At 36.8% G+C, this 25,284-nt stretch overlaps 1 protein-coding gene across 4 annotated transcripts in view; it reads right to left on the reverse strand.

The window, feature by feature from the left end:
• The window catches only part of CEP350 (centrosomal protein 350), a 193,870-nt gene that overhangs the window by 36,627 nt on the left and 131,959 nt on the right, over positions 1–25,284 (reverse strand). For all 4 annotated transcript variants that reach the window (XM_053607967.1, XM_053607968.1, XM_053607965.1 and 1 more), the window contains 3 exons: positions 17,686–17,885; positions 11,859–12,070; positions 292–436 (listed from right to left, as the gene is read on the reverse strand). In XM_053607967.1, the coding sequence (XP_053463942.1) occupies positions 292–436; positions 11,859–12,070; positions 17,686–17,885 (557 nt within the window). The remainder of the gene's footprint in view (positions 1–291; positions 437–11,858; positions 12,071–17,685; positions 17,886–25,284) is intronic.

Here is a 25,284-nt window from a genome sequence, read left to right on the forward strand (position 1 = left end):
ACTCTATTCTAGCCTGGGTGACAGAGTGATATTCTGTCTCAAAAGAAACCAAAACAAACAAACACTCCCCCCCCCCAAAACCCAGAACCTCTATTAATATATGACAATATAATAGTCTATCATACTTTGTGAAATTAAGGATATAATTATAAATGAAAACAAAGAATTATATGATTTGATTTTAAAAAGCCTTTATGAATGCAACAAAAGATAACAGATTAGCACATGGTTAGACAAAGAGGAATTCAAATACAGTGGGAAAGAAAACAAACTCCTCATTATTAGTCTTACCTGATTGTGTCATAGATAATGACTCATCTGACCAACTACTACAGTGTTGATGAGACTTGAAAGGCAGATGACATTGTCCTGCAGTCCTACGACTTCCTTTGCTAGACTCCTGCTTTGACACAGATGTGCAGCTTTTGGGAGGTGACTGTTTAAACAGAAAATCAAATGGGAACCATTTTGTGACATAGTTGTAAAATTCTATTTAAAATCTGAGATACTAGCCAATTAAAGATAATATTTAAAGAATTTTAAATAACTTTAGGACATAAGTGAAAGAAGTTTACTAATACACAGGTCACTATGAAAGCTTTGAGACAAATTGTGTTATGGTCCATTATTTCATTTCCCAAAATATAGTTGATAGTGTCCTTTCTGATTCACCCGTGCAAGTTTCAGCTTGCTTGGTTTATTGGTATTGCTGGGAGGGCTTTATTTATTTCTGTCATGTGGATTTTATTTATTTATTTATTTATTTTTTGAGATAGAATCTCACTATGTTGCCCTGGGTAGAGTGCCGTGGCGTCACAGCTCATAGCAACCTCAAACTCTTGGGCTTAAGTGATTCTCTTGCCTCAGCCTCTCAAGTAGCTGGGATTATAGGCACCCGCCACAACCCCTGGCTATTTTTGTTGTTGTTGTCGTCATTGTTGTTTAGCAGGCCTGGGCTGGGTTCAAACCCACCAGCCCTGGTGTCTGTGGCTGGTGTCCAAACCACTGAGCTATGGGTGCCAAGCCAGATTTTAGATTTCTTGAGTTTTGTGTATCTCAAAACTTTCACAATGACCCACGTATATAAAGGATATGTGTATGTGTGTGTGAGACAGAGTCTCACTTTGTCACCCTCAGTTGAGTGCTGTGGTGTAATAGCTCACTGCAACCACAAACTCCTGGGCTCAAGTGACTCTCTTGCCTCAGCTTCCCAAGTAGCTGGGACTACAAGCTTTTGCAACAACACCCTGCTATTTTTAAGATGAAGTCGTGCTCTGGCTCAGGCTGGTCTCAAACCTGTGAGCTCAGGCACCTGCCTCGGCCTCCCAGAGTGCTAGGTTTACAGGTGTGAGCCACTGAGCCCTGGCTCAATATGTATATTTTTTAAAGACAAAGAGGGAAAAGTTATGAAAGAACATGCTTTTTAAAAGGTTTATAATAAATTAGAAGTGGCTATTGTGTCAGTGGCATTTATTCCCCCAATTCTTTTAATTTACAAATGCTAAATATGTACTACTTTCTGAGAAGGGAGACAGGAAGGGGGGAAGAAGAAAAGAAAGCAAAGAAGACTGCACGAAGAGATTATTACAAAAGACAAAGTTTCTACCCTGATACCAAGTGGAAGTGAGAATGCTTGATTTTATTTCTAGCTACTATTGCTTCTGATTTTTGGCAAGTTTCCTAACCTGCTGATCTTTAGAGTTGGGATTAGAACAGTATGTGCTCTATAGAACTATTGGGAAGACTAAAAGAGATAATCCCATGTGAAGCATTTAATGTACTATCTATAATTGTTAAGTGAACACTCGATAAATATTTTATTATAAAACCACTTAAGATATATTAGTTTGGATATCCTAGATACATTTTCTTATGAGAAGAGAGCCTAAGTTTTAGTATTCAATCAGTTTGTGGGTATCCTAAACCTCAATGATGATACTAGGTAGAATCTAATTAATTTGTAAGAATTAATAAACTAGTAAGATTGTGTCAGAATGCACAGTTTGGGCTTGGTGCCCGTAGCACAGTGGTTATGGTGCTGACCATGTACACCAAGGGTGGCAGGTTTGAACCCACCCCAGGCCGGCTAAATAACAACTGCAACAACAACAAAAATAGCCAGGTGTTAATGGCGGGTGCCTATAGTCCCAGATGCTTGGGAGGCTGAGGCAGGAGAATCACTTGAGCCCAAGAGTTTGAGGTTGCTGTGAGTTGGCACTATGGCACTCTACCGAGGGCGACATAGTGAAACTCTCTCTCAAAAAAAAAAAAAAATGCACAATTTGGTCGTATATTCCTAGAGGGTAGCAAGCAATTTACATAACAGTAAGTGTAATAGTAGATAATGCTACAAGTAAATTATATAGATCTAGTTTTATCTACAGTAAATAAGAAATCACTAACATGGTCATTTAATTATACTATTTTTATAATCTAAAAACACTGATTTCAAGTATATGCATAAGAACTTCAGGGTATTTTCAACATAATATGGAACAGGCTCTTCATTGAACAAAAACGGTATTTCTTCTAAATCTTCTAGGTGCCGTTAACACACTTGAATCTGACCGATTTTTTTCAACAGGAGAAATGCGGTTAATTCTTCACTTCCCCTGAAATGAAGACTTTAACAAAGCATATTCCATTCTGAATTTAGGCAGATTTTTTTTTTTTTTTGTTTAAACGATGTCTGTGTTCTAAATATTTAATATTGTTATGCTAATCCTAATTACTTCATATACAGGTAGTCCCGAGGTTACAGACAAGATAACATTTCTGAGAAAGTCTTTAGGTTGGATTTGTATGTAACTCAAATCCCTGATGAACAAGGAATATACAGTAATAATAACAACAATACTATAATGGCCAATATGTAATAATAATAATATAGTGTAATACTGTAATAATAATACCTATATTGTAATAAGTTACAGAAACTGTTGTCCTCTTTCTTTAAATTCAAACAGAACATAAAAACAAACTCAAAAAAAGTTTACATAGGAGGGTGGCGCCTGTGGCTCAAAGGGGTGGGGCGCCGGCCCCTTATGCCGGAGGTGGCGGGTTCAAACCCAGCCCCGGCCAAAAACTGCAAAAAAAAAAAAAAGCTTAGATAGGAATTAGGAGAATTTCAAAAAAGAACATTAAAGGTTAACACCTAATGTTGCATCAGTACTAGGCTAACAGAAATACTATGTTTATATTGATCTTCTAAACAAATCAATAACTTTTCCACTTCAATAATTAATTCACTATACTACTTAGTAATAATTGATGCTTTCTTCAGTGGACTGCCATGCATGTGTTCTGTTTTCTCACTATCCTTTATAATTGTTCTTATAATGAAGTGACTGAAGCATAAGGCTTTCCCAAAGAATGAAAGTATCTGGCCTTTCCCTGAACACTTAATTTTTCTACTTTTGTTTTCAATGTAATCACTTTTCTCTTTGCTGCAGGCTCACCTGGACTTGCAGTGGGACTTTCGTGTCAGAGACAAAGTCATAAGGGTAAACACAGACTCACCAAGTCAAATACACAGACTCACCAAATCAAATAAAGTTAAGATGAAAGTGATGCTGTGCATAAGCCACTTACAAACAATGAGATTAGCTGCTAATGTAAAGGTGCTGCACCAACAAATTGTTTATACCATGCAGGTTTGTTTACATGCATGGAAGAAACTAGTTCCCAAATTATTAATTTAATAATTTAATTAAACCCTGTAAGTAGAATCATAAGTATGGAATGCTATTAAGTTGGTCATCCATAGCCCAGAGAATGTATGTACTTTATAAAATCAAGTTTAAAAAAGTTAAGTTTCTATCTTGGGTTTTTACCAGGTAAGTTTTTTCCTATGATGTACAGAATTAAGAACAATGTAAAAAAAAATTCTTCTTATTCTAATAATGACTATTATTCTAATTTAGAATCATTAATCATTTCAGACCTGCCTTAAAGAAATGAAACCATTACTTTTATTCTAGAAGTTATACAGTTATTAACTAAATTATAGTAAAGGTACTGTGGTATGATTTAAGATCTTATTATTTCTGCTACGTGACAAAACACAAATTTCAAAAATAATTTGTGTTGTTTTTATAAATCATTAAAGACTTTAGAAGTTTCTATCTCTTCAATATTAATAGACTTGAAGCATATAATTTTATAACTGCCAGTAAAGCTATAATGTACACATTTATAAATCAATGGAAAGTTTTATCTCGATTGAAATGTTGTATCTTATATGCTACAAGTATAGATGATAATCAATGATCATTAATAGAAACAAATAACTGCTAATAATATATATTTCAGACAATTTTTTCTAAAGAATTCTTTTCATACAATATTTTATTTTTTGAGTTTTTAAAATTTTTTTCAAATTAATATGAGTGTACAATTTTTAGGTTACATTGATCTCACTTCCAGGGTGAAGTTCCATTTGTAGAAGAGCCCCTCACCCAGGGGGCGTGTTATACACCCTCACAATGTGGACATTACGTAAGATCCTGCCTCATGCCCTCCCTCCTTCTGCCATGTCTCCCCTCCCCACCCTCCTGTTTCCCTCTACCACTAAACTGGAGTATATTAGTGTTTTACTGTTGTTATGAGCATATAACTGTTTATATATTGATTTCATATTAGTATGAAGTACACTGGATATTTATTATTCCACTCGTGTGATACTTTACTAAGAAAAATGTATTTCAACTCCATCCAGGTAAATGTAAAAGGTGTAAAGTCTCCATCTTTTATACGTATACCACAGTTTGTTGATCCATTCATGAGTTGATGGGCACGACTTGGCAATTATGAACTGAGCTGCAATAAACATTCTAGTGCAAATGTCTTTGTGGTTGAATGATTTTTTTCTTCTGGGTAGATACCTAGTAATGGGATTGCAAGGAAATGGAAGGTTTACTTCTAGATCTTTGAGGATTCTACATGCTTTTCTCCAAAAAGGCTGTATAAGTTTGCAATCTAACCAGCAGTGTAGAAGTGCTCCCTTCTCTCCACATCCATGCCAGCCTTTGCTGTTTGGGGACTTTGTGATGTGGGCTAATCTTGCTGGGGTTAGGTGATAGCTTAAAGTGGTTTTGATTTGCATTTCTCTGATGATTAATGACGATCATTATTTCATGTGTTTGTTGGTCATTCGTCTGTCATCCTCGGAGAAGTTTCTGTAAATCTCTTGCCTACTTATAGAGAAGGTTGTTTACACTTTTCTTATTGTTTTGAGTTCTCTGTAGATTCTAGTTATCAGGCCTTTGTCAGATTCATAACATGCAAAAAATCTCCCATTCTAAAGGCTTGCAAAAGCTTTTTAGCTTGATCAAATCCCAGTTATTTATTTTTGGTGCTGCTGCAATTGATGGGGGGGGAGGGGGGGTCTTCCTCATAATGTTTTTTCCCAGGCCAATATCTTCAAGTGTTTTCCTCACATTCTCTTTTATTTTCTTTTTCTTTTTTTATTGTTAAATCATAGCTGTGTACATTAGTGCAATCGCCTGTACCCATTCTAAGATGCACCATAGATGTGGCCCCACCCATTACCCTCCCTCCACCAAAACCTCCCCCCTCCCTTACCCTTCCTTGGCCCTTTCCTCATAGTCTTGTGCTATAGTTGGGTTATGTCTTCATGTGAAAGCTGTAATTTAGCTTCATAGTAGGACTGAGTACATTGGATACTTTTTCTTCCATTCCTGAGATACTTTGCTAAGAAGAATATGTTCCAGCTCCATCCATGTAAACATGAAAGAGGTAAAGTCTCCATCTTTCTTTAAGGCTGCATAATATTCCATGGTATACATGTACCACAATTTGCTAGTCCATTCGTGGGTCCATGGGCACTTGGGCTTCTTCCATGACTTAGCAATTATGAATTGGGCTGCAATAAACATTCTGGTACAGATGTCTTTGTTATATTGTGACTTTTGGTCTTCTCTGTATAAACCTAGTAAAGGAATTATAGGATCGAATGGCAGGTCTATTTTTAGGTATCTAAGTATTCTCCAAACATCCTTCCAGAAGGAACATATTAGTGGGCATTCCCACCAGCAGTGTAGAAGTGTGCTCTTTCCTCCACATCCACGCCAACATTTCTGGTTTGGGGATTTTGTTATGTGGGCTACTCTTACTGGGGTTAGGTGATATCTCAAAGTAGTTTTGATTTGCATTTCTCTGATGATTAAGGATGATGAGCTTCTTTTCATGTGTTTGTAGATTGTGCGTCGGTCTTCTTTAGAGAAGTTTCTCTTCGAGTCCAACATTCTCTTTTAGAATTATTACGGTTTCATGTCTTAAATTTAAATAGTTTATCCAATGAGAATCAATTTTTGCCAATGGTGTGGGTCCAGTTTCAGTTTTCTACATGTGGATAACCAGCTCTCCCAGCACCATTGGTCAAATAAAGATTCTTTTCCCCCATTGCATGTTTTTGTTAGGCTTATCAAAGATTAAATGACGATATATGGCTGGGTTCATCTCTAGATTCTCTATCTTATTCCATAGATATATGTCTCTATTTTTGCATCAGTGTCAAGCTGTTTGATCACTATAGCCTTGTAATATAACCTAATATCTGGCAATGTGATACCTTCAGATTTGTTTTTATTTCTAAAAACTGTATTTGCTATTCGGGGTTTTTTCTGGTTCCATATGAACTGAAGTACTATTTTTTTCAAGTTCTTTAAAGTATGACATTGGTGCTTTGATGGGGATTGCATTAAATCTACAGATTGCTTCAGGTAGTATAGACATTTTAATAATGTTGATTCTCCCCAGCCAGCAATGATCATGATATGTTCTTCCGTTTGTTGACACCTTCTGATATTTCCTTTCTCAAAGTTTCATAATTCTTTTTATAGAGATCTTTCATGTCTTTTTTTATTTGTTTGAGACAGAGTCTTACTCACTATGTTGCCCTGAGTAGAGTGCCATGGTGTCACAGCTCACGGCAACCTCCAACTCTTGGGTTTAAGTGATTCTCTTGCCTCAACCTCCCAAGTAGCTGGGACTACAGGTGTGTGCCACAATGTCTAGCTATTTTTCTGTTGTAGTTGTCGCTGTTGTTTGGCAGGCCCAGGCTGGATTCGAACCCACCAGCTCCAGTGTATGTGGCTGGTGCCCTAGCCGCTGAGCTACCAGTGCCAAGCCTTTTATGTCTTTTGTTAGATATATTCCCAGGCATTTCATCATCTTTGGTACTATTGTAAAAGGAATATAGTCTTTGATTTTATTCTCATCTTGACAATTGTTGGCATATATGAAGATTACTGATTTGTGGGTATTGATTTTGTATCCTGAGATGCTGAAATATTTCTTGATCACTTCTCAGAGCTTTGTAGTTGAGTCCCTGAGGTTTTCCAGGTGTAACATCATGTCATCTGTGAAGAAGGAGCGTTTGTCCTCCTCTTTCCCCATTTGGATTCCTTTGATCTCCTTCTCTTGCCTGCTTTAATGGCTAGGACTGCCAACACTATGCTAAATAACAGTGAAGACAGTGGGCATCCTTGTCTGGTTCCAGATTTGAAAGGAATGCTTTGACTTTTACTCCATTCAGTATTATACTGGCTGTGGGTTTGCTGTAGATAGCCTGTATTGGCTTAAGGAATGTTCCATCTAAGCCTATTTTCTTGAGTGCTCTTATCATGAAAGGACACTGGATATTGTCAAAAGCCTTTTCTGCATCAATTGAAAGAATCATATGAACTTCGTTTTTGATTCTACTTATGTGGTGCATTATATTTATAGATTTGCAAATGTTGAATGAACATTGTGTCTTTGGGATAAAATCCACTTGATCATGATGTATAATCTTTTTAATGTGTTGTTGTATTCTGTTTGCTATTATCTTTTTTTTTTTTTTTGAAACAGAGTCTCACTTTGTCACCCTGGGTAGAGTGCTGTGGCATCACAGCTCACAGCAACCTCAAACTCTTGAGCTTAAGTGATTCTCTTACCTTAGCCTCACAACTAGCTGGGACTACAGGTGCCAGCCACAATGCCTGGCTATTTTTTTGTTGTAGTTGTCATTGTTTGGGAAGCCCTGGGCTGGGTTTGAACCTGCCAGCTCTGGTGTATGTGGCCAGCACCCCAGCCACTGAACTACAGGCACTGAGCCATGTTTGCTAATAATATCTTGTTGAATATTTTTGCATTCATTTGATATTCATTAATGATATTGGTCTATAGTTTTCTTTTTTTGTTGGGTCCTTTCCTGGGTTGGAGATCAGAGCGATATTTGCTTCATAGAATGTGTTGGGGAGGATTTCTATATTTTGGAAAACTTTATGCATTATAGGAACTAGTACCTCTTCAAAGGTTTGATATAATTGTGGTGTGAAACCATCTGGTCCAGGGCTTTTATTTTTGGGGAGATTTTGTACAATTGATGCTATTTCAGTACTTGATATTTATCTATTCAGATTTCTAAGTCTTTTTGGCTGTGTTTTGGAAGGTATTGTGCTTCTAGATATTGGTCTATCTCCTCTACATTTTCATATTTCTGGGAATAGAGTTCTTTATAGTAATTGTTGAGAATGTTCTATATTTCTATGCAATCTGTTGTTATTTCCCTTTATCATTTCTGATTGTAGTTAAGAGATCTATTTTTCTGTTTTTGGTTAGTCTAGCCAAGGGTTTATCAATTTTATTAATCTTCTCAAAGAACCAACTTTTTGTTTTGCTAATCTTTTAATAATCTTTTGTTTTCAATTTCATTTAGTTCTGCTCTAATTTTAGTTATTTCTTTTCTTCTGCTGGGTTTGGGATTAGATTGTTTGGCCTTTTCCAATTGCTTGAGATGGCCCCTTAGATTGCTGACTTGCTGTCTTTCTATTTTCTTGATGAAGGCATATAATGCTATAAACTTCCCTGTAAGGACTGCCTTTGCAGTATCCCACAGGTTTTGATAATTGGTATGTTCATTATCATTTTTGTTTCAGAAATTTAATGATCTCCTTCTTGATTTCATCTATGACCCCGCTATCATTCAGCATAAGGTTATTTAGTTTCCATGATTTTATGTGAGTATGAAGACTTCTGTTGCTATTGAGTTCAACTTTTATTCTATGATGGTCTGAGAAGATACAGGAGATAATTTCTATTCTTCTGAATTTGTTGAGGTTTGAGCCTTGCGACCTAATATATGATCAATTTCGGAAGACGATCCATGGGTTGATAAGAAGGATGTATATTCGGTTTTGTTAGGATAAAGTGTTCTTTAAGAACACTTAAAGAACCATAAAGAATACTTTATGCCTGTTAAGTCCATTTGCTCTAGGGTCTGGTTTAAGTCCATTTGTTTAGTTTCTGCTTGGAAGATCTGTCCAGTACTATCAATGAGGTGTTGAAATCTCCAACTATTATAGTGCGGGAAGGTATACTGTCTTGATCAGTTAGGGTTTGTTTTATATATTGAGGAGCATTCAGATAGAATGTTAACCATTTAACCAATGCATAAATGTTAACCATTGAAATCTCTTCATACTGTGTGTTTCTTTTGCCCAGTATGTAGTATCCATCTTTGTCTTTCATTATTTTTGTTGGTTTGAATTGAATTGTATCTGCCTACAGGACTGCAACCCCAGCTTTTTTCTCCTTTCCATTTGCCTGGAATACTGTTGCCCATTCCTTCACCCTGAGTCTTGTTTTATCCTTTGAGATAAGGTGAGTTTCTTGTAGGCAACAGGCCTGAGTTTTTGTATCTAGTCAGCTAGAATATGCCTCTTTAAAGCAGAGTACAAATCATTCACATTAATTGAGAGACTTGATAGAGGTGGCAGAGTTTTATTCATCTTGTTTTTCAGAAGTCCTGAGCTTAATTTTATGCCTCTCACCATTGTGGAAGCTAGGCTCTGTTCTTTAACTTCTGGGTAGGAAATTTCTGGATACACATTTTGGTGGTGTATCCTTCTGTTGATTGTTATGAAGAATGGGTCTGAGTATTTCCTGGAGAGCTGGCCGAGTCATGGCAAATTTCCTCAGCATGTTGATGTCAGTGAAGTATTTGATTTCTCCAACACAAATGAAACTCAGGGTATAGGATCCTGGGCTGGAAATTGGTTTGTTGAAGGTTGAAGATTAACGATCATCCTTTTCTGGCTTGGAAAGTTTGGGCTGAAAGATCCATAGTCACCTTATACTTTTCCCTTTGTAAGTAATACTTTTCTTATGTCTGGCTGCTTGCATAAGTTGCCTTCATATTAACACTGGCAAAATTAATTACAATGTGTTTAGGAGATGCTTTGTTTGGATTGAGTCTTGCTGGGGCTCTGAAACAATCTACTATCTTTATTTCTCTCTCTTGCAATACTTGGGAAATTCCTCACCATTGTCTTGGAGCACAGAATTTGTGCCTTTGGGACCATTCTCTTTTCCTTTAGGAATCCCTATAATTCTGTTGTATGATTTCTTGGAATGATTCCATAACTCTCTCAGAGAATATTCTGTTCTTTTTCTCCATTTTTCTGTCTCTTTGAATACTTGGGATAGTTCAAAAGTCTTGTCTTCTTTAACTGAAATTCTGTCTTCACACTGATAACTCCATTTCTGAGGGACTCTACTGTATTTTGAAGCTTCTGAAATACTTTTTCAATTCCTTAAGCTCTGCTATATCTTTCTTCATTATGTCCATATCCTTAGTGACTTTGTTTTTGAATTCATTAATTTCTTGAGACGACTTTGAACTATTTTTTGTTTCTCTGTTTCCATTTTTTCCTCCATTCCAATTACCTTATTTGCCAACCATACTCTAAATTCTACTTCTGACATTTCAGCAGTTTCTCTGTGAATGGAATTTTCTGATGTATTTTCTTTGATGTCCCTAGGAGGCATTGATTTGCTCTGACTTCTCATGTTGCCAGAGTTCTTCTGCTGATTCCTCCTCACGAGTATTTTCAGCTTCTTCCTCTTGTATACTTTTTTGTATACAAGTTGAATTAATAGGTTGTCCCTGATGAGTCCACTCCTCACTGTTGCAGTGCCACCGCTGGACTAACAAAGGCAGACAAGTGGTGAATCCACAACCCCTGGCAGTATCTCCACAGGGAGCAGAATCATTAGACAGTCCTAGTCCTAGTCCTGGTCCAGTCAAACTCGCTCGGTCAGCCCTGCCTCAGAGTTCAGGAGAGATGCTTATGCACTAGATACCATCCAGCCAATTGAGCACTGAGGGCCACAGCTCCGTGGACAGTGTAGGCCCAGAGCCTAGACAAAGTTGCTCAGGTACTGGGCACTGCCTGTCCAGTCAGCTCAGGGGCCTGCTGCCCAGCAGGGGGCACAACTAAAGTTCACATAAGAGTCGCTCAGGCACCAGGCACAGCCCATCCAACTGAGCTCAGAGACCCTCCACCCAGTGGAGAGTGCTAATCCAAAATTCAGTCCAAAATTGCTTAAACCTAGGCCCCACCCACCCAATTGAGCTCAGAGAGCCGCCACCCAGTGGGGAGTGCGAGTCCAAAGTTGCTTAAACCTAGGCCCTGCCCAGCCAATTGAACTCAGAGAGCCTCACCTGGTAGAGGGCAGAGGTCCAAAGTCACCTAAACCCTGGCCCTGCCCACCCAATCCAGCTTTGCCTGGTAGAGGCGAGAGATCCAAAGTTTAGTTCAAAGTCATTTAGACATCAGCCTGTCCATCCAATCAAGCTGTGCCTGGCAGAGTGGGCAGGTCCAAAGTTCAGTCAAAAGTCAAAGTCATTTAAGCACTGGCCTTTCCCACCTAATGGAACTCAGAAGTTGTCCTGGAGTACAGAAAACAGATCTGCCTGAGAATTCCTGAGGAGCTGGAGATGTGTAGTTCTCCCTCTCCCTGCCAAAGTATGGACTGCCCCTAAAGAATTTTTAATACATATGTTAACTTACATGTTTACTAGGAGAGGTAGAAGATTCTAGTTCCTGTGAAAAAACCATTTCTTCAGTAAGTATACTGTGATCTGGACTTCCATGCTGCTCCTGCACTATAGATTCAGATGGTGTATATTCAACAGCAGGACTGCCCAGTTCTTCTGGAATAGAGCTTTCACTGTTTCGATGAGAGAAGAAAGGTACTGGAGAGTCTTCCTCACTCACTATTTCTAGACAGAAAGGTGAAAGAAAAAATATACAATCTCGGTCAATGGGAAAATTCAACTGTTACACTTTACATTTGTTCTTAGCATATTATCACTATTGACATTTACTACAAAGTCTGTCAGTCTAGGGCCCAGTGCTCACTCCTGTAATCCTAACACTCTGGGAGGTTGAGGTGAGTGGATTGCTTGAAGTCAGGAGTTCAAGACCAGCTTGATCAAGACCAAGATCCTGGTCTCTAAAAATAGACAGGCATTGTGAAAGGTGCCTGTAGTCCCAGCCACTCAGGAGGCTGAGGCAAGAGAATTGCTACCTGTGGTGTATCTTACAGGGGTATTTGCAAAACTTGGTAATTGTAGAATGTAAATGTTTTGACACAGTAACTGAGATAATGCCAGGAAGGCTATGTTAACCATTGTGATGAAAATGTGTCAAATGGTCTATGAAGCGAGTGTATGATGCCCCCTGATCATATCAATGTATACAATTATGATTTAATAAAAAAAAAGAAAAAAATGTAATTTTCCACTGTAAAAAAAAAGAGTTAGAGGTTGCTGTGAGCTATGACGCCATAGCACTCTACTCAGGGTGACAAATAAAACTTTTTCTCAAAAAAAAAGTCTGTTAGTTTAATTAAGAATTTTGAAAAAAAAAAAAAAAGTGTTTTGGCTGATGCCAAGTGAAAAAAGATATCTACCATGGATAATCAGCAATGATAGTTACTGGTAATAAAAATCAAGAAACATAAAATCGGGCGGTGCCTGTGGCTCAGTGAGTAGGGTGCCAGCCTCATATACTGAGGGTGGTGGGTTCAAACCAGGCCCCAGCCAAACTGCAACAAAAAAATAGTCGGGCGTTGTGGTGGGTGCCTGTAGTCCCAGCTACTCGAGAGGCTGAGGGGAGAGAATCACCTAAGCCCAAGAGCTAGAGGTTGCTGTGAGCTGTGATGCCACAGCACTCTACTGAGGGCGACAAAGTAAGACTCTGTCTCTCAAAAGAAAAAAAGAGGGTGGCGCCTGTGGCTCAGGGAGTAGGGCGCTGGTCCCATATGCCGGAGGTGGCGGGTTCAAACCCAGCCCTGGCCAAAAACCACAAAAAAAAAAAAAAAGAAAGAAAAAAAGAAACATAAAATTATTGCAGATGGAAAAAAATGAAGCCCTCCTAGCAATACTAATAAGCCAAACAAGTTGAAACTTACATGGGTGAATCAGAAAGGACACCTCGAACTGTTTCACCTGGAAGTGAAATAATGGACCAGTCTGTCTCAAAACTTTCGTAGTAACCTACATACAGTAGAACCTCCATAGTTGACCATGTCCCTACACTGACCACCTCCTTAAGTTGACCTGATTTTCATAAACTAGACATGAACCACATGTATGTTATCAGTACAGTGGGCCTAGTTCCTTATGTTGATCACCTCTGTATGTTGAACAGTTTGTTACAGTCTCTTGGGTAGCCAACTTACAAAGCTATTGATCTATAAATACCTGTATGTATATATGTACGTATCTATATGTATATATCTGTATCTATCTGTCTACCTCGGTATCTCTGTATATTTACATCTGTCTTACATCTGGTTTTTGAGACTTTTTATTTTAACCATATTATACCTGAATTTATCTTTGATATTTCATATTCTATTCCAACTTTAAATAATGCTGACTGTAACCCATTTCATGTGCCACAATGTTGTAATGGATCACAATCTACATATATACATACAGGTATTTATAGATCAATAGCTTTGTAAGTTAGCCACCCAAGAGACTGTAACAAACTGTTCAACATATAGAGGTGATCACAATCTACAACAAAAAACATTGTTCTAGAATAGCAGTTTTCAAACATTTTGGCCTCATAACCCCTTTACATGCTTAAGAATGATCGAGGAGGCTCGGCTCCTATAGCTCAGCAGCTAGGGCGCCAGCCATATACACCGGGGCTGGTGGGTTCAAATCCAGCCTGGGCCTGCCAAACAATAATGGCAACTACAACAAAAAAATAGCCAGGTGTTGTGGCGGGGGCCTGTAGTCCCAGCTACTTGGGAGGCTGAGGCAAGAGAATCACTTAAGTCCAAGAGTTTGAGGTTGCTGTGAACTGTGACGCCCTCTATTGAGGGCGACGTGAGACTCTGTCTCAAAAAAAAAAGAAAGAAAGGATTGAGGACCCTAAAGAGCTTTAATTTAGATATGGTTTACATACAGCCATATAGATATGGTTATATATCAATACTTACCATACTAGAAATTAAAACTGATAAAAACTTTAATAACTTATTTTTAAAAACAGTTAATAAATCTACATGTTAACAAAAATAACATTTTTTTTAATTTAAAGTAACTACATTTTCCATAAAAATTTAAAGAAAGGAGAAACAAAAATCTTTAATATCTGGCTTAAAATACTACAGCTGGATTCTCATGACTGCTTCTGTATTCAATCTGTGGCAATACGTTGTTTTGGTTGAAGCACATGCAGAAAATATGTCCTTACAAAATGGTATGTAGTTGGAAAAGGGAAAAGTATTGAGATGGTCTTTTTTTTTTTTTTTTTTACTGTCCTAAATTGTTTATTAGGTAAGAATTTTACAAACATTACTTGTATCAGTGGTGACAGTGGAGCTGGAAATTGCTGTGCTATTTCTAAGCTGCACGGTGAGAACCATCAATAATGTGGAACTTACAGCCCTTTCCAAGGCACAGTTCCTGCAGTCTGCAGGTGTCAACCCACAGATCTCCATGATTACTAATAAAGTTAAGCATCTTTTCACAAACTACTGACTAACCTTATTGACTATTTGGAGTTCTTTATCTATGAATTGTCTGTTCTTCTGATTTTTACATGGTTACTATTCTATTATATCATTGATCTTATTGAACTATTTATTCTGTTATTGAGTTGCTCGTTTGTTCTTTTTAACACTTAAAAAATGTTTTAATTATTGTTTTTTTAAGACAGGGCCTTGCTCTGTCACCTCCTAGGCTCAAGTGATCCTCCTGCCTCAGCCTTCCAAATAGCTGAGACTATAGGTACTCATCTCAAAGCCTGGGAAATAATTTTTTTTTTTTTTTGTAGAAACAGAGTCTCACTTTATGGCCCTTGGTAGAGTGCCGTGGCCTCACACGGCTCACAGCAACCTCCAACTCCTGGGCTTAAGCGATTCTCCTGCCTCAGCCTCCCGAGCAGCTGGGACTACAGGCACTCGCCACAATGCCCGGCTATTTTTTTTTTGGTTGCAGTTTGGCCGGGGCCGGGTTTGAACCCGCCACCCTCGGTATATGGGGCCGGCGCCTTACCGACTGAGACACAGGCGCCTCCCAATAATTTTTTTTTTTTTCAATAGAGATGAGGTTTCACTCTTGTTCAGGCTGGTCTCCAACTCCTGAGCTCAAGTATTCCTCTTGCCTCAGCCTCCCAAGAGTGCTAGGATTATAGCATGAGTTACTAAGCCTGGCTATACTTATATATTGTTGATACTATTATTTTGTTAGTCATACATGTTATAAGTATCTTTTATTTTGTTGTTTCACTATATTTGCATTTATAAAGAGAAATTATTTATTGAAGCCATATTTATTAATATTTCAGTTTTTGCTTTACATAAAATGTTAAAAAATATTTTCTCTTAGTTGCCACAAAGATCTTCTCAAAGTTTCATAGTGTTAATTCTTCACATTACAGCCTTTATTTCCCTCTTGCAATGGATCTTTTATATTGTCAAGTATGGATCCAACCTCATTTTTCCTTCTACAAGTATTTATTGAAGAATCCCTCCTTTCTCTACTGGTCTGCAAAGGTGCCTATGTCAACTTTCCATAGATGCACAGGTCTGTTTCATATTTACAAAGCATTATCACTACAGTTTTAATCACTATATCGTTAGAAATCCTGATACTTGGTAAAGTACGTAAAGTAAGTTACCATATTTTGTGGCTCATCTTTAGACATGTCTTTGCTTTTTCATCCTTTGTTCTTTCATATAAATTTTTAAATAAGCTTGTGAAACTCTACAAAGAAACCTTGATGGGTTTTTGATTTAAATGTCTATATTCAACACATCAGTTTAAGAGAAATTAATGACATGACACTGAATCTATCTGTGAATATAGAACAATGTTCCATTTATTTTGGTTTTCTTTAATGTCTCCCAATAAAATTATAAATTTTTCTCCATAAAGATCTTATGTACTTTTTTGTGTTAAATTTCTCTGTACTTCATATATTTTGTTATTATATTTTGTCTCCATTTGTACATTTTTTAAAAATTAGATTTGTCTAATCAAAATTTTTGCTGGTCTATAGATAAGTCATTGAGTTGTATATTTTGGGGTTTATAACCAGCAACTTAGCTAAACTCACTTATTAATTCTAATAATCGACACATAAATTACAGATTTTCTATGTGCATAGCATTAATAACTGTAAATATTGAGAATTCTGCTGCTGTTTCTCATTCCTTATAGCTTTTAATGTTTTCTAGTCTTAATGAACTGTCTGGACCTCTACATAATGTTGAACAGAAGAGATGAAATGAGCATCTTGGCCTTATTTCTAAATTCAAAGGAAACACTTTGTTCTGTCATTAGGTATGAAATGTTTTTTATTTTTGTTAATATACGCCCTTTATTGATTAAAGAAAGTTCCTTTTTATGGCTACTTTAACCTTAAGTTTATTGTTTTATCATAAATGCTTTTTAAATTTTATCAAAATCCTCTTCTGAATCCATCTAGATAATCATGTAATTTTTTTCCTTTAATCTGCAGAAGGTAAATCACTACGTTATCAATTTTTTAATGTGTCCCAATTCCTAGCTGGTCATGAAATATTAGATTTGCATATATAGTTGAACATGGTGTACTAATATTTAATTTAAGGTAGGTAAGATTGGCCTTTACCTTTCTGATATTATCCTTTTATGGATTTATCAAATAGCCACATAAAATGAGTTGAGAAATGCCTCTCTTTTTCTGTTTTATGGAAAGGTAAAGAATTACAAGACTGTATTTTTTTCCCCTCTTGAATGTCTGTAGGAGCCAGAGAAGGTCTTTATAAAAAGACGTTTAGTTGCTGAAGTATAATTTCTTTAATGGTCAAAGAATCAGGAAGGCTCTCTTATCCTACTAATCAGGCTTTGAAATTGTATTTTTTAGAAGAATTTAGCCATTTCTTCAAGGTTTTTCTTTGTGTGTGTGAGACAGAGCCTCAAGCTGCCGCCCTAGACAGAGTGCCGTGGCATCACAGCTCACAGTAACCTCCAACTCTGGGGCTCAAGCGATCCTCCTGCCTCCGCCTCCCAAGTAGCTGGGACTACAGGCGCCCGCCACAACATCCATTTTTGGTTGCAGCTGTCACTGTTGTTTGGTGGGCCTGGGCTGGATTAGAGCCCACCAGCTCAGGTGTATGTGGCTGGTACCTTAGCCACTTGAGCCACAGGCACCAAGCCCTTTCTTCAAGTTTTCAAGTGTATATTGACATAAAGTTATTTACATAATTTTTATCTAATTTCTCCAGCATTTGTCAATCGTAATGTCCCTTAGTCATTTGGACTTTTGAAAGCATGAAAGAAATCTTTCAATTACGTTAGGCTTTGGTTTGCAATCTGAACACAGTTACCTTTTTGTTCTGTTCTCTGGTCCTCTAGTTCTTTCTTAGGTGTTTTGGGTTTTATTAACTCTTTGTCCCAGGCAGCCAAAGCTTGTTTTTCCATTTGACGAATTTCTGCTTCTTCTGCATCTAAACGCCGCTTCCACTCTAGGAGCTCCTCTGCATGTTGTCGCCGTTGCATTAGTTTCTGCTCTCGCTTTGTTAGAAACCTGTGGTCACACCGTAAAGAATAGTGAGAGAACACACCTAGAGGGAGAGGTCACTTTGAGAGCTCTATCACTCATCACCTGATCAACAAGCTGTGCAAAAGAAGAACACTCACACTACTTCCTCTGAAAACAGTTTGAGATAACAGAAGATTTCATGAGTCAACTTACTCAGAAAATGAGAAAACTTATCATGGTTTGTAAGATTAGCAAATGAAAAACAAGTGAAGAAAATCTAGACAAATGATAAGATTAAAACTTAACTTTTATGTGCATTTGTCATAGGTTATTCTTTTCCATAACAGAAGATGTAAGAATTATTTTGAAGCCTCAGATCACAAAACACACAAAACCCCAAACAAAGGCCAAAACAGCAAGAAAAACAATCCCCAAATCCCTTAAACAAGCAAGCAAACAAAAAACATGTTCATGTCCCTTTTCTCTTTTTATTTTAAAATTCTGTCTGGCTTTGCCTCAGGTCTGGTGAATTTGGTTTCTATTTATCTAAGAGACGTAATGTCAGATGGTAAGTCTTTCTTTCAGTGAGAGATCACTGACCACCACAGTTAAATGTCTCATACATATAAACATAACTATTTATTTACTCGAGCAAATGATGCATCAAATGCCTCATTCAATTTAACCTGACCTCTGAACTTAGCCAGTCATCTATTAGGCCCAAAGGGTTAGGAGAAATTACTGATTTAGGAGAAATTATTTAGCTTAGAGCCTACTAAAAATCTCTCTTCAAATGTAGATGCCACAACTAAATACAAGGTGGCTGCTCATATTACTGGGGTTTTATTTATAGCTAACCAACAAAAATGCATTCACGCATCCAACACTAAAAAGCGTAAGAACTGTCATCTTACTTATTAAGCAATCATGTCAAGTTAATAGGGAAACAAAAGGGTAAAATCTATTAGACATTTGACAAGAGGCTTCCAGGCTATTAAAAAGGGGCAGGGGGAAGCAAACAAAACAAACAAAAAGAACAGAGCATGCTCTATCAAAGAGTGCACTGAAAAAGGTGCAAAGTTACCTGACCAACTGGTTGTAGATATACAGCTGGAATTTGGGATGAAGGTTGGGAAAACAGACACTGAGAGAGGCCCAGTGATGAGACGTAAAGACAGAGAAGAAGTAGTGAACAGGAGAGCAGTGTCTACAAAATAAGGAGGAAGATTTTAAAACCAAGAGATCAAGAAGCAGAAAGAATGAGGAAGGGAAAGCGTAAGAGCTAAGTGAAGAACTTTTAATATGCTTCCTAAATAACATAAGCTAATCAGTTAAAGCAAGTGTTACACTCTGTGACATAAGAAAACATGTACTTTTGTAGATCTTACCAATGATTCTAAATCAATATGCCTTTCTTCTCAAATGTTGCTTAACCATCATCTATATTTTCAGTTAAATTCACTTGTTCGTGAGTAATGAGAAATATATTCTGGGGCTAAAGAAGTTTTCAAATAAGCTTTAACAGAAAACAGAATTATGGCCATGAACCTAGTATAGCAGCAACTCTACATATATATAGAAAAATCCTGAGCCAGTGATTTTTATATCTGTACTTTGTCGTGTGTTTTAAGCTTGAAATTAAATTTAGAAAGTACTACATTTGCCTTACTGAACTTTACCATCATAACTAGTTTGAAAATAATATAATTTAGTAAACTGATTTACAGAAAAATACCTTGCTCAACTCTATAATTCAAAACTTACAGAGGACCTACTGGAAATACCTTGCTCTATACCTAACAAGGGCTCACTAAATAACAACATTGAAATACAATACTCATTCTCATAAAATATCAGGATACATAACTAAGAATAAAGTAAGCTAGTCCCAATAAATACTGTCAGTTAAAAAAGAAATAAGGCTGTTGACAGCTCAATCAGTAAGGTTAAAGGTAGGAAGAAAATTTCACGTTAAAGTTACAAGGGCGGGAAAAAACCCCCAACAAATTTTTTCTCTTTTTGCAATAGTAAATTACGCACACACACACATATATATATATATATATACACACACACACATATACATACATGGATAAATAAGTTTTGTTAATAGTTTGGAAAGGTTAATCTCTTTGACAGAGCATGCTCCTGTTCACATGCATAAAACAATAACTTGTAGATCAAGGCAACATACATTGCCTTGGAACGGCAAGGAGTACTATCAATAAATCATAGAAGTGAGAAAATCTAGGTATAAATCCAGTCATTTGTTTGGATTTTTAAAAAGCATGAATAATCTTGCCTACATGTATCTTTAGATAACAGACTATTTTAGTATCTGTTTTTTCACATATAACAAAGAATTTTATCTCCCTTTCATTTACTTACACATACAGGCACATTCATATCTGGATTGCCTTGATTTTCTGCACTGAAGTTCAAGGAAAAACATTTTTGTGAAATTTCAGTAAGACATTCCAATCTTCCTTGCCATTCTTTATGAATATATAATTAACTTATTTTGATGCCAATTATCAAAATATTATGCAAAGACAAATGTACTTGGCAAAAAATAAAAAAAATCTGTTCATAACATTCAAACATCACCCACCCTCTTAACTGTGTAACTGCTAAGTGCGTGCATGACCTAGTACAAAAAGTAAAATAATATCGGAACATGTGAAAAAAACTGTCAAAATACATAATTTGAATTTTTTACACAGACCAATATAGAGAACAATGATTCTCTCTATTAAAACAAGAACTGACATTTATTTTTCATTTATGAAGATTAAACATGTTGAAAAACTCTAGTTTAGGAATGAAGTACAAAGAAATGGCTAATAGAAAACTAAAATAAAATAGTCTAAGAAACAGTGTTAGAAAAGTTTAACTTAAAGTTAGAACTTCTCCCCAGAAACATATGTTCCTTATGTAATACAAAATCATTCTAGAACTAAAGAATGCCTTTTAAAAGCTGAATAAAGTTGAATAAAACTTCACACTGGAGTTAATAATTCTTCAAGATGCTGCAGAGGTTATGAAAATTTGTAAATGGAGACATAAATACCTACTAATAGAAAATGCTAATAATACACTTCATGGTTCATATCACAGCCTCACCTCTAATAAGGCCTCTGATAGTAACAGAACATTAGACAAGGATTAGGTATACCACAGATTTCATCTCAAATGGAAATCATTACAAGGATTAGGTATACAACAGATTTCATCTCAAATGGAAATTATACGTTCCTATAATGTCTGAACTTAAGGAATTAATGAGCAATTAATTCACTTTCAAAGTCACTCTCACGCTCTAAACTTGTGCTACACAGCTATTACTCCAGTAATCAGCCATCTAGCACTTTTCTAGTTTCTTTTTTTTTTTATTTTTTTGTAGAGACAGAGTCTCACTTTATGGCCCTCGGTAGAGTGCCATGGCATCACACAGCTCACAGCAACCTCCAACTCCTGGGCCTAAGCGATTCTCTTGCCTCAGCCTCCCAAGTAGCTGGGACTACAGGCGCCTGCCACAACACCCAGCTATTTTTTGGCTATAGTTGTCATTGTTGTTTGGCGGGCCCAGGCTGGATTCGAACCCTTTAGCTCTGGTGTATGTGGCTGGTGCCCTAGCCGCTTGAGCTATAGCCACCAAGCCATAGCATGACTTTCTAATCTGTTGAAATGCTGTTCACACTCAGAGGGGAAAAAGATTCTTATTTATATCACATGGTCTGGGAAGTATGTTCAGGTATTAAAAGAAAAGTGGAAAAAGAATCATAAATTATTAGAACTAGAAGGACTCTTAAAGAAGTCTTTCATAGGAAGAAAGTGAGACCCACAAAGACTTGCATCAGGTCACAATGCGCAGCAAAATGGCTGAGATAGAACTATTAATAAAACGCTATTTTCTGAACTTCAGCCAGCTAAAGTTAAGTTGGCATATCTACTTTCAACCTCAGATTTTGTAAAAACTGCATTGATGATTTAAAGTTATCTAAAGTAGAAACTAATCCTCACAAGGGTGTCCAACCTGTAGCCCTTGGGTGGCATGCTGGTTTTATGAGGACTTTTTTTGCTTATCTATGGTGTCAGATATCACAAAAGTATTTAGGGACTTTTTTTGATAATCAGCCCTTTCGCTGGTGTTGTTTAAGTAATGTGTGGCCCAAGACAAATCTTCCAATGTGTGGCAGAGAAAGAAAAAGGTTGGACACCATTCAGTATTTGTTTGAAACTAGAAAAGTGGGGCGGCGCCTGTGGCTCAGTCGGTAAGGTGCCGGCCCCATATACCGAGGGTGGCGGGTTCAAACCCGGCCCCCGGCCCCGGCTGAACTGCAACCAAAAAAAAAAAAAATAGCTGGGTGTTGTGGCGGGCGCCTGTAGTCCCTACTTGGGAGGCTGAGGCAAGAGAATCATTTAAGCCCAAGAGTTTGAGGTTGCTGTGAGCTGTAACGCCACAGCACTCTACTGAGGGCGACAGCTTGAGACTCTGTCTCAAGAAAAAAAAAGAAAAAATCATCCTATAGTTTAAAATAACAAAGTTATGATAATTTTTAAATGAAACTTTTAAATCTAAAATCCTTTGACTTTGAAAGATATTAAAACAAAATCTTAATATTGTCACAAAAGAATCATCTACAATTCTATATTTGTTTAGGATATTACCATGCTTAATTATCATTAGTTACTTCACTATATATCAAGAGGTCTATGAACTCTCTGGAAATTCATGCAAAACGGCTATGTGTGTATATGCATTATTTTAAGGCAAGCTTCTATAATATGCATCTGGTACACAAGCAAATCCCAGATTCCCACCCCCCAATTTTTTTAAGTAAATTCAATGATCCCCCCCAAAGTAAGAGTCACTCTTCCATTTAACACTGATCTTGAAGGAAATTGTTGCTGCTTCCTTATATTAATAATTCCTTATGTAATACTATGTATCCTAAAACTGCTGAGACCAGTTACATTAAAGCACTAGTTTTTACTCTTAAAAAAAAAAACAAAAAACAAAACTTAATATCTTAAGTTATTTTATTCCTACTGGATCTATAATTCTTTAATTCTCTTCTACTATAATAGGCAGAAACAAAACATAATGCCTTAATTTTTTTCTATTTTTAGTAGGAATAGGGGTCTCCCTTTTGCTTAGCCTGGTCTTGAACTCTTTGAGCTCAAGCAATCCACCTGCATCGGCCTCCCAGAGTGCTAGGATTACAGGTGTGAGCCACCGCAGCCTAGCAGCCTGGCCTATAGTGCTTTAAATTTTAAAATGGGTTCTTTCTAGTACTTTAGTATCTTTAATAATCTTCACAGAGAAAGATAAAGGAGGATTTAGACAATACTGACCAAAAAGAAAAAGCAATTTAGGTTTTTGTCCCTATAGCAAAATTAATTCTATTATTTAAAACTGTCTAATAATTTGTCTATAACTAAATAAACAAAATCACACAGTGTATTACTCCTGACTTAGAACTGTAGAAAATAAAAACACAGTGTCAGACTATCAGGATTTATCCAGCTATTACACTTAGGCTAGACCCTTTTCTAAGAAAAATATATTTAAGGCAATGATATGGTAATAATTCTAATTGAAATGTCTTATTTAAAGGAATATCAAAAGCCTTCCCTTGAAAATTCTGAATTTTGGGCCTGGTGCAGTGGCTCACACCTATAATCCTAGCACTCTGCAACACTGAGGCAGGTGGACTGCTTGAGGTCAGGAGTTCCAAGGAGACCCAGGCTCCACTAAAAAAAAATTAGCCAGGTGTTGTGGTAGGTGCCTGTAGTCCCACCCACACAGGAGGCTAAGGCAAGAGGATCACTTGAGCCCAAAAGTTTGAGATTGCTGTGAGCTTATGATGACACCATGGCATTCAATCCCTGGGTGACAGAATGAGACTCTGTCTCAAAAAAAAAAAAAAAGAAGAAGAAGAAAATCCTTAATTTTTCGAACTCAGAAAAATGGTGAAGATTTCAGGATTGACCAGATAATACCATAAATACTTCAGACAAATCATAAAATATATGTTTAACTTTTTGATCATTTAAAACCAAGTAAGTTAATTTTACTCCTTTAATAATTTTCTAAGCAAACTGAGAGGTATAAAGAAATATTTCAGATGTTTCAGGATTAAAGGCTTCATTTTTCCATACTACCTTGGTTTGCAATGAATGATCACACCCAAAAATAACTGTACTTTTTTTGTTTCTTATTATGCTAGGAAGTATAGTACTTCTGAATTCAAAAGTATATTTAACTTCCAAGGGAGGCTCAAGCAGGAAAATTACTCGAACTCAGGAGTTCAAGTCCATTCTGGGCAATATATTAAGACCATGTCTTTTTAGAAAAAGAAGAAGTATATTTAACACTCAACATTCAACCCTCATCTATGAAAATTTCCTTGATATATCCCTGTGAGTAAAAATTTCTCTTTCTCTTCTTAACTTCCCTACCTATTTATGTAGAAGGATACCTGTTTCTCAATCAACCTGCCAGTCATTCCTTTTTTTGAGACAGAGCTGTCGCCCTGCGTAGAGTGCCATGGCATCACAGCTCATAGTAACCTCCAACTCCTGGGCTTAAGCAATAAGCAATTCTCTTGCCTCAGCCTCCTAAGTAGCTGAGACTACAGGTGCCTGCCACAACTCCTGGCTATCTTTTTTTTTCTTTTGGTCATAGTTGTCATTGTTGTTTGGCAGGCCAAACCCGCCAGCTCTGGTGTATGTGGCTGGTGCCTTAACCACTTGAGCTCTAGGTGCCAAGCCTCATTCTTTTTTCTACCTAGACTCTAAGCTCTTTGAGGGCAGTGCTTATATTCATCTTTATATCCCACAGAACCTAGCATTGTTTAATAAATAATTGCTGTCGGAGTAAATATATAATTAATATATATCATGGAAGAACAAACTACTGATAAAAATGAAAAATACACTGTGTTTCTATTTTAAGTAGTGCAACATTTAAAGATGAAGATAATACCATTCTTCCTGTGTTTCATTTGCTTAGTAAACTATTCCTGAAATGGAATTGGCAAAATAACAGAAAAGTCAATTGTATGGTTGTTTTTTTCATGAATATCTGTTTCACGATTGTACGCAATCCATTATTATAAGGTTTTTCATGGTAATAAACAAAACTCAAATTTATTTTGCCGATAAAACCAAAACACTAAAGGTTATTCAATCTGTGGTTTTCGCTTTTTACTATACTAAGAAATGAAAATTATTCATAAAATGTCAACTCAAGAAAGAGGTCAAAAAAGCCATATATTAGAAACATACATTTTTTGTTTTATTTTGTTTTTGGAGGGAAAGGAGAAAAAAAAGGTAGGACAGGGCTGGGGAGGAGGGGAGCTCTGTCGGTATAAATTTTAACTAATGTATTGTTGTCTCAGTGAAACATTAAAAAGGAAATGTTTTACTGTAGCCAAGA

This window comes from Nycticebus coucang, chromosome 10, assembly GCF_027406575.1.
Source record: "Nycticebus coucang isolate mNycCou1 chromosome 10, mNycCou1.pri, whole genome shotgun sequence".
NCBI classification, from domain to species: Eukaryota; Metazoa; Chordata; class Mammalia; order Primates; family Lorisidae; genus Nycticebus; species Nycticebus coucang.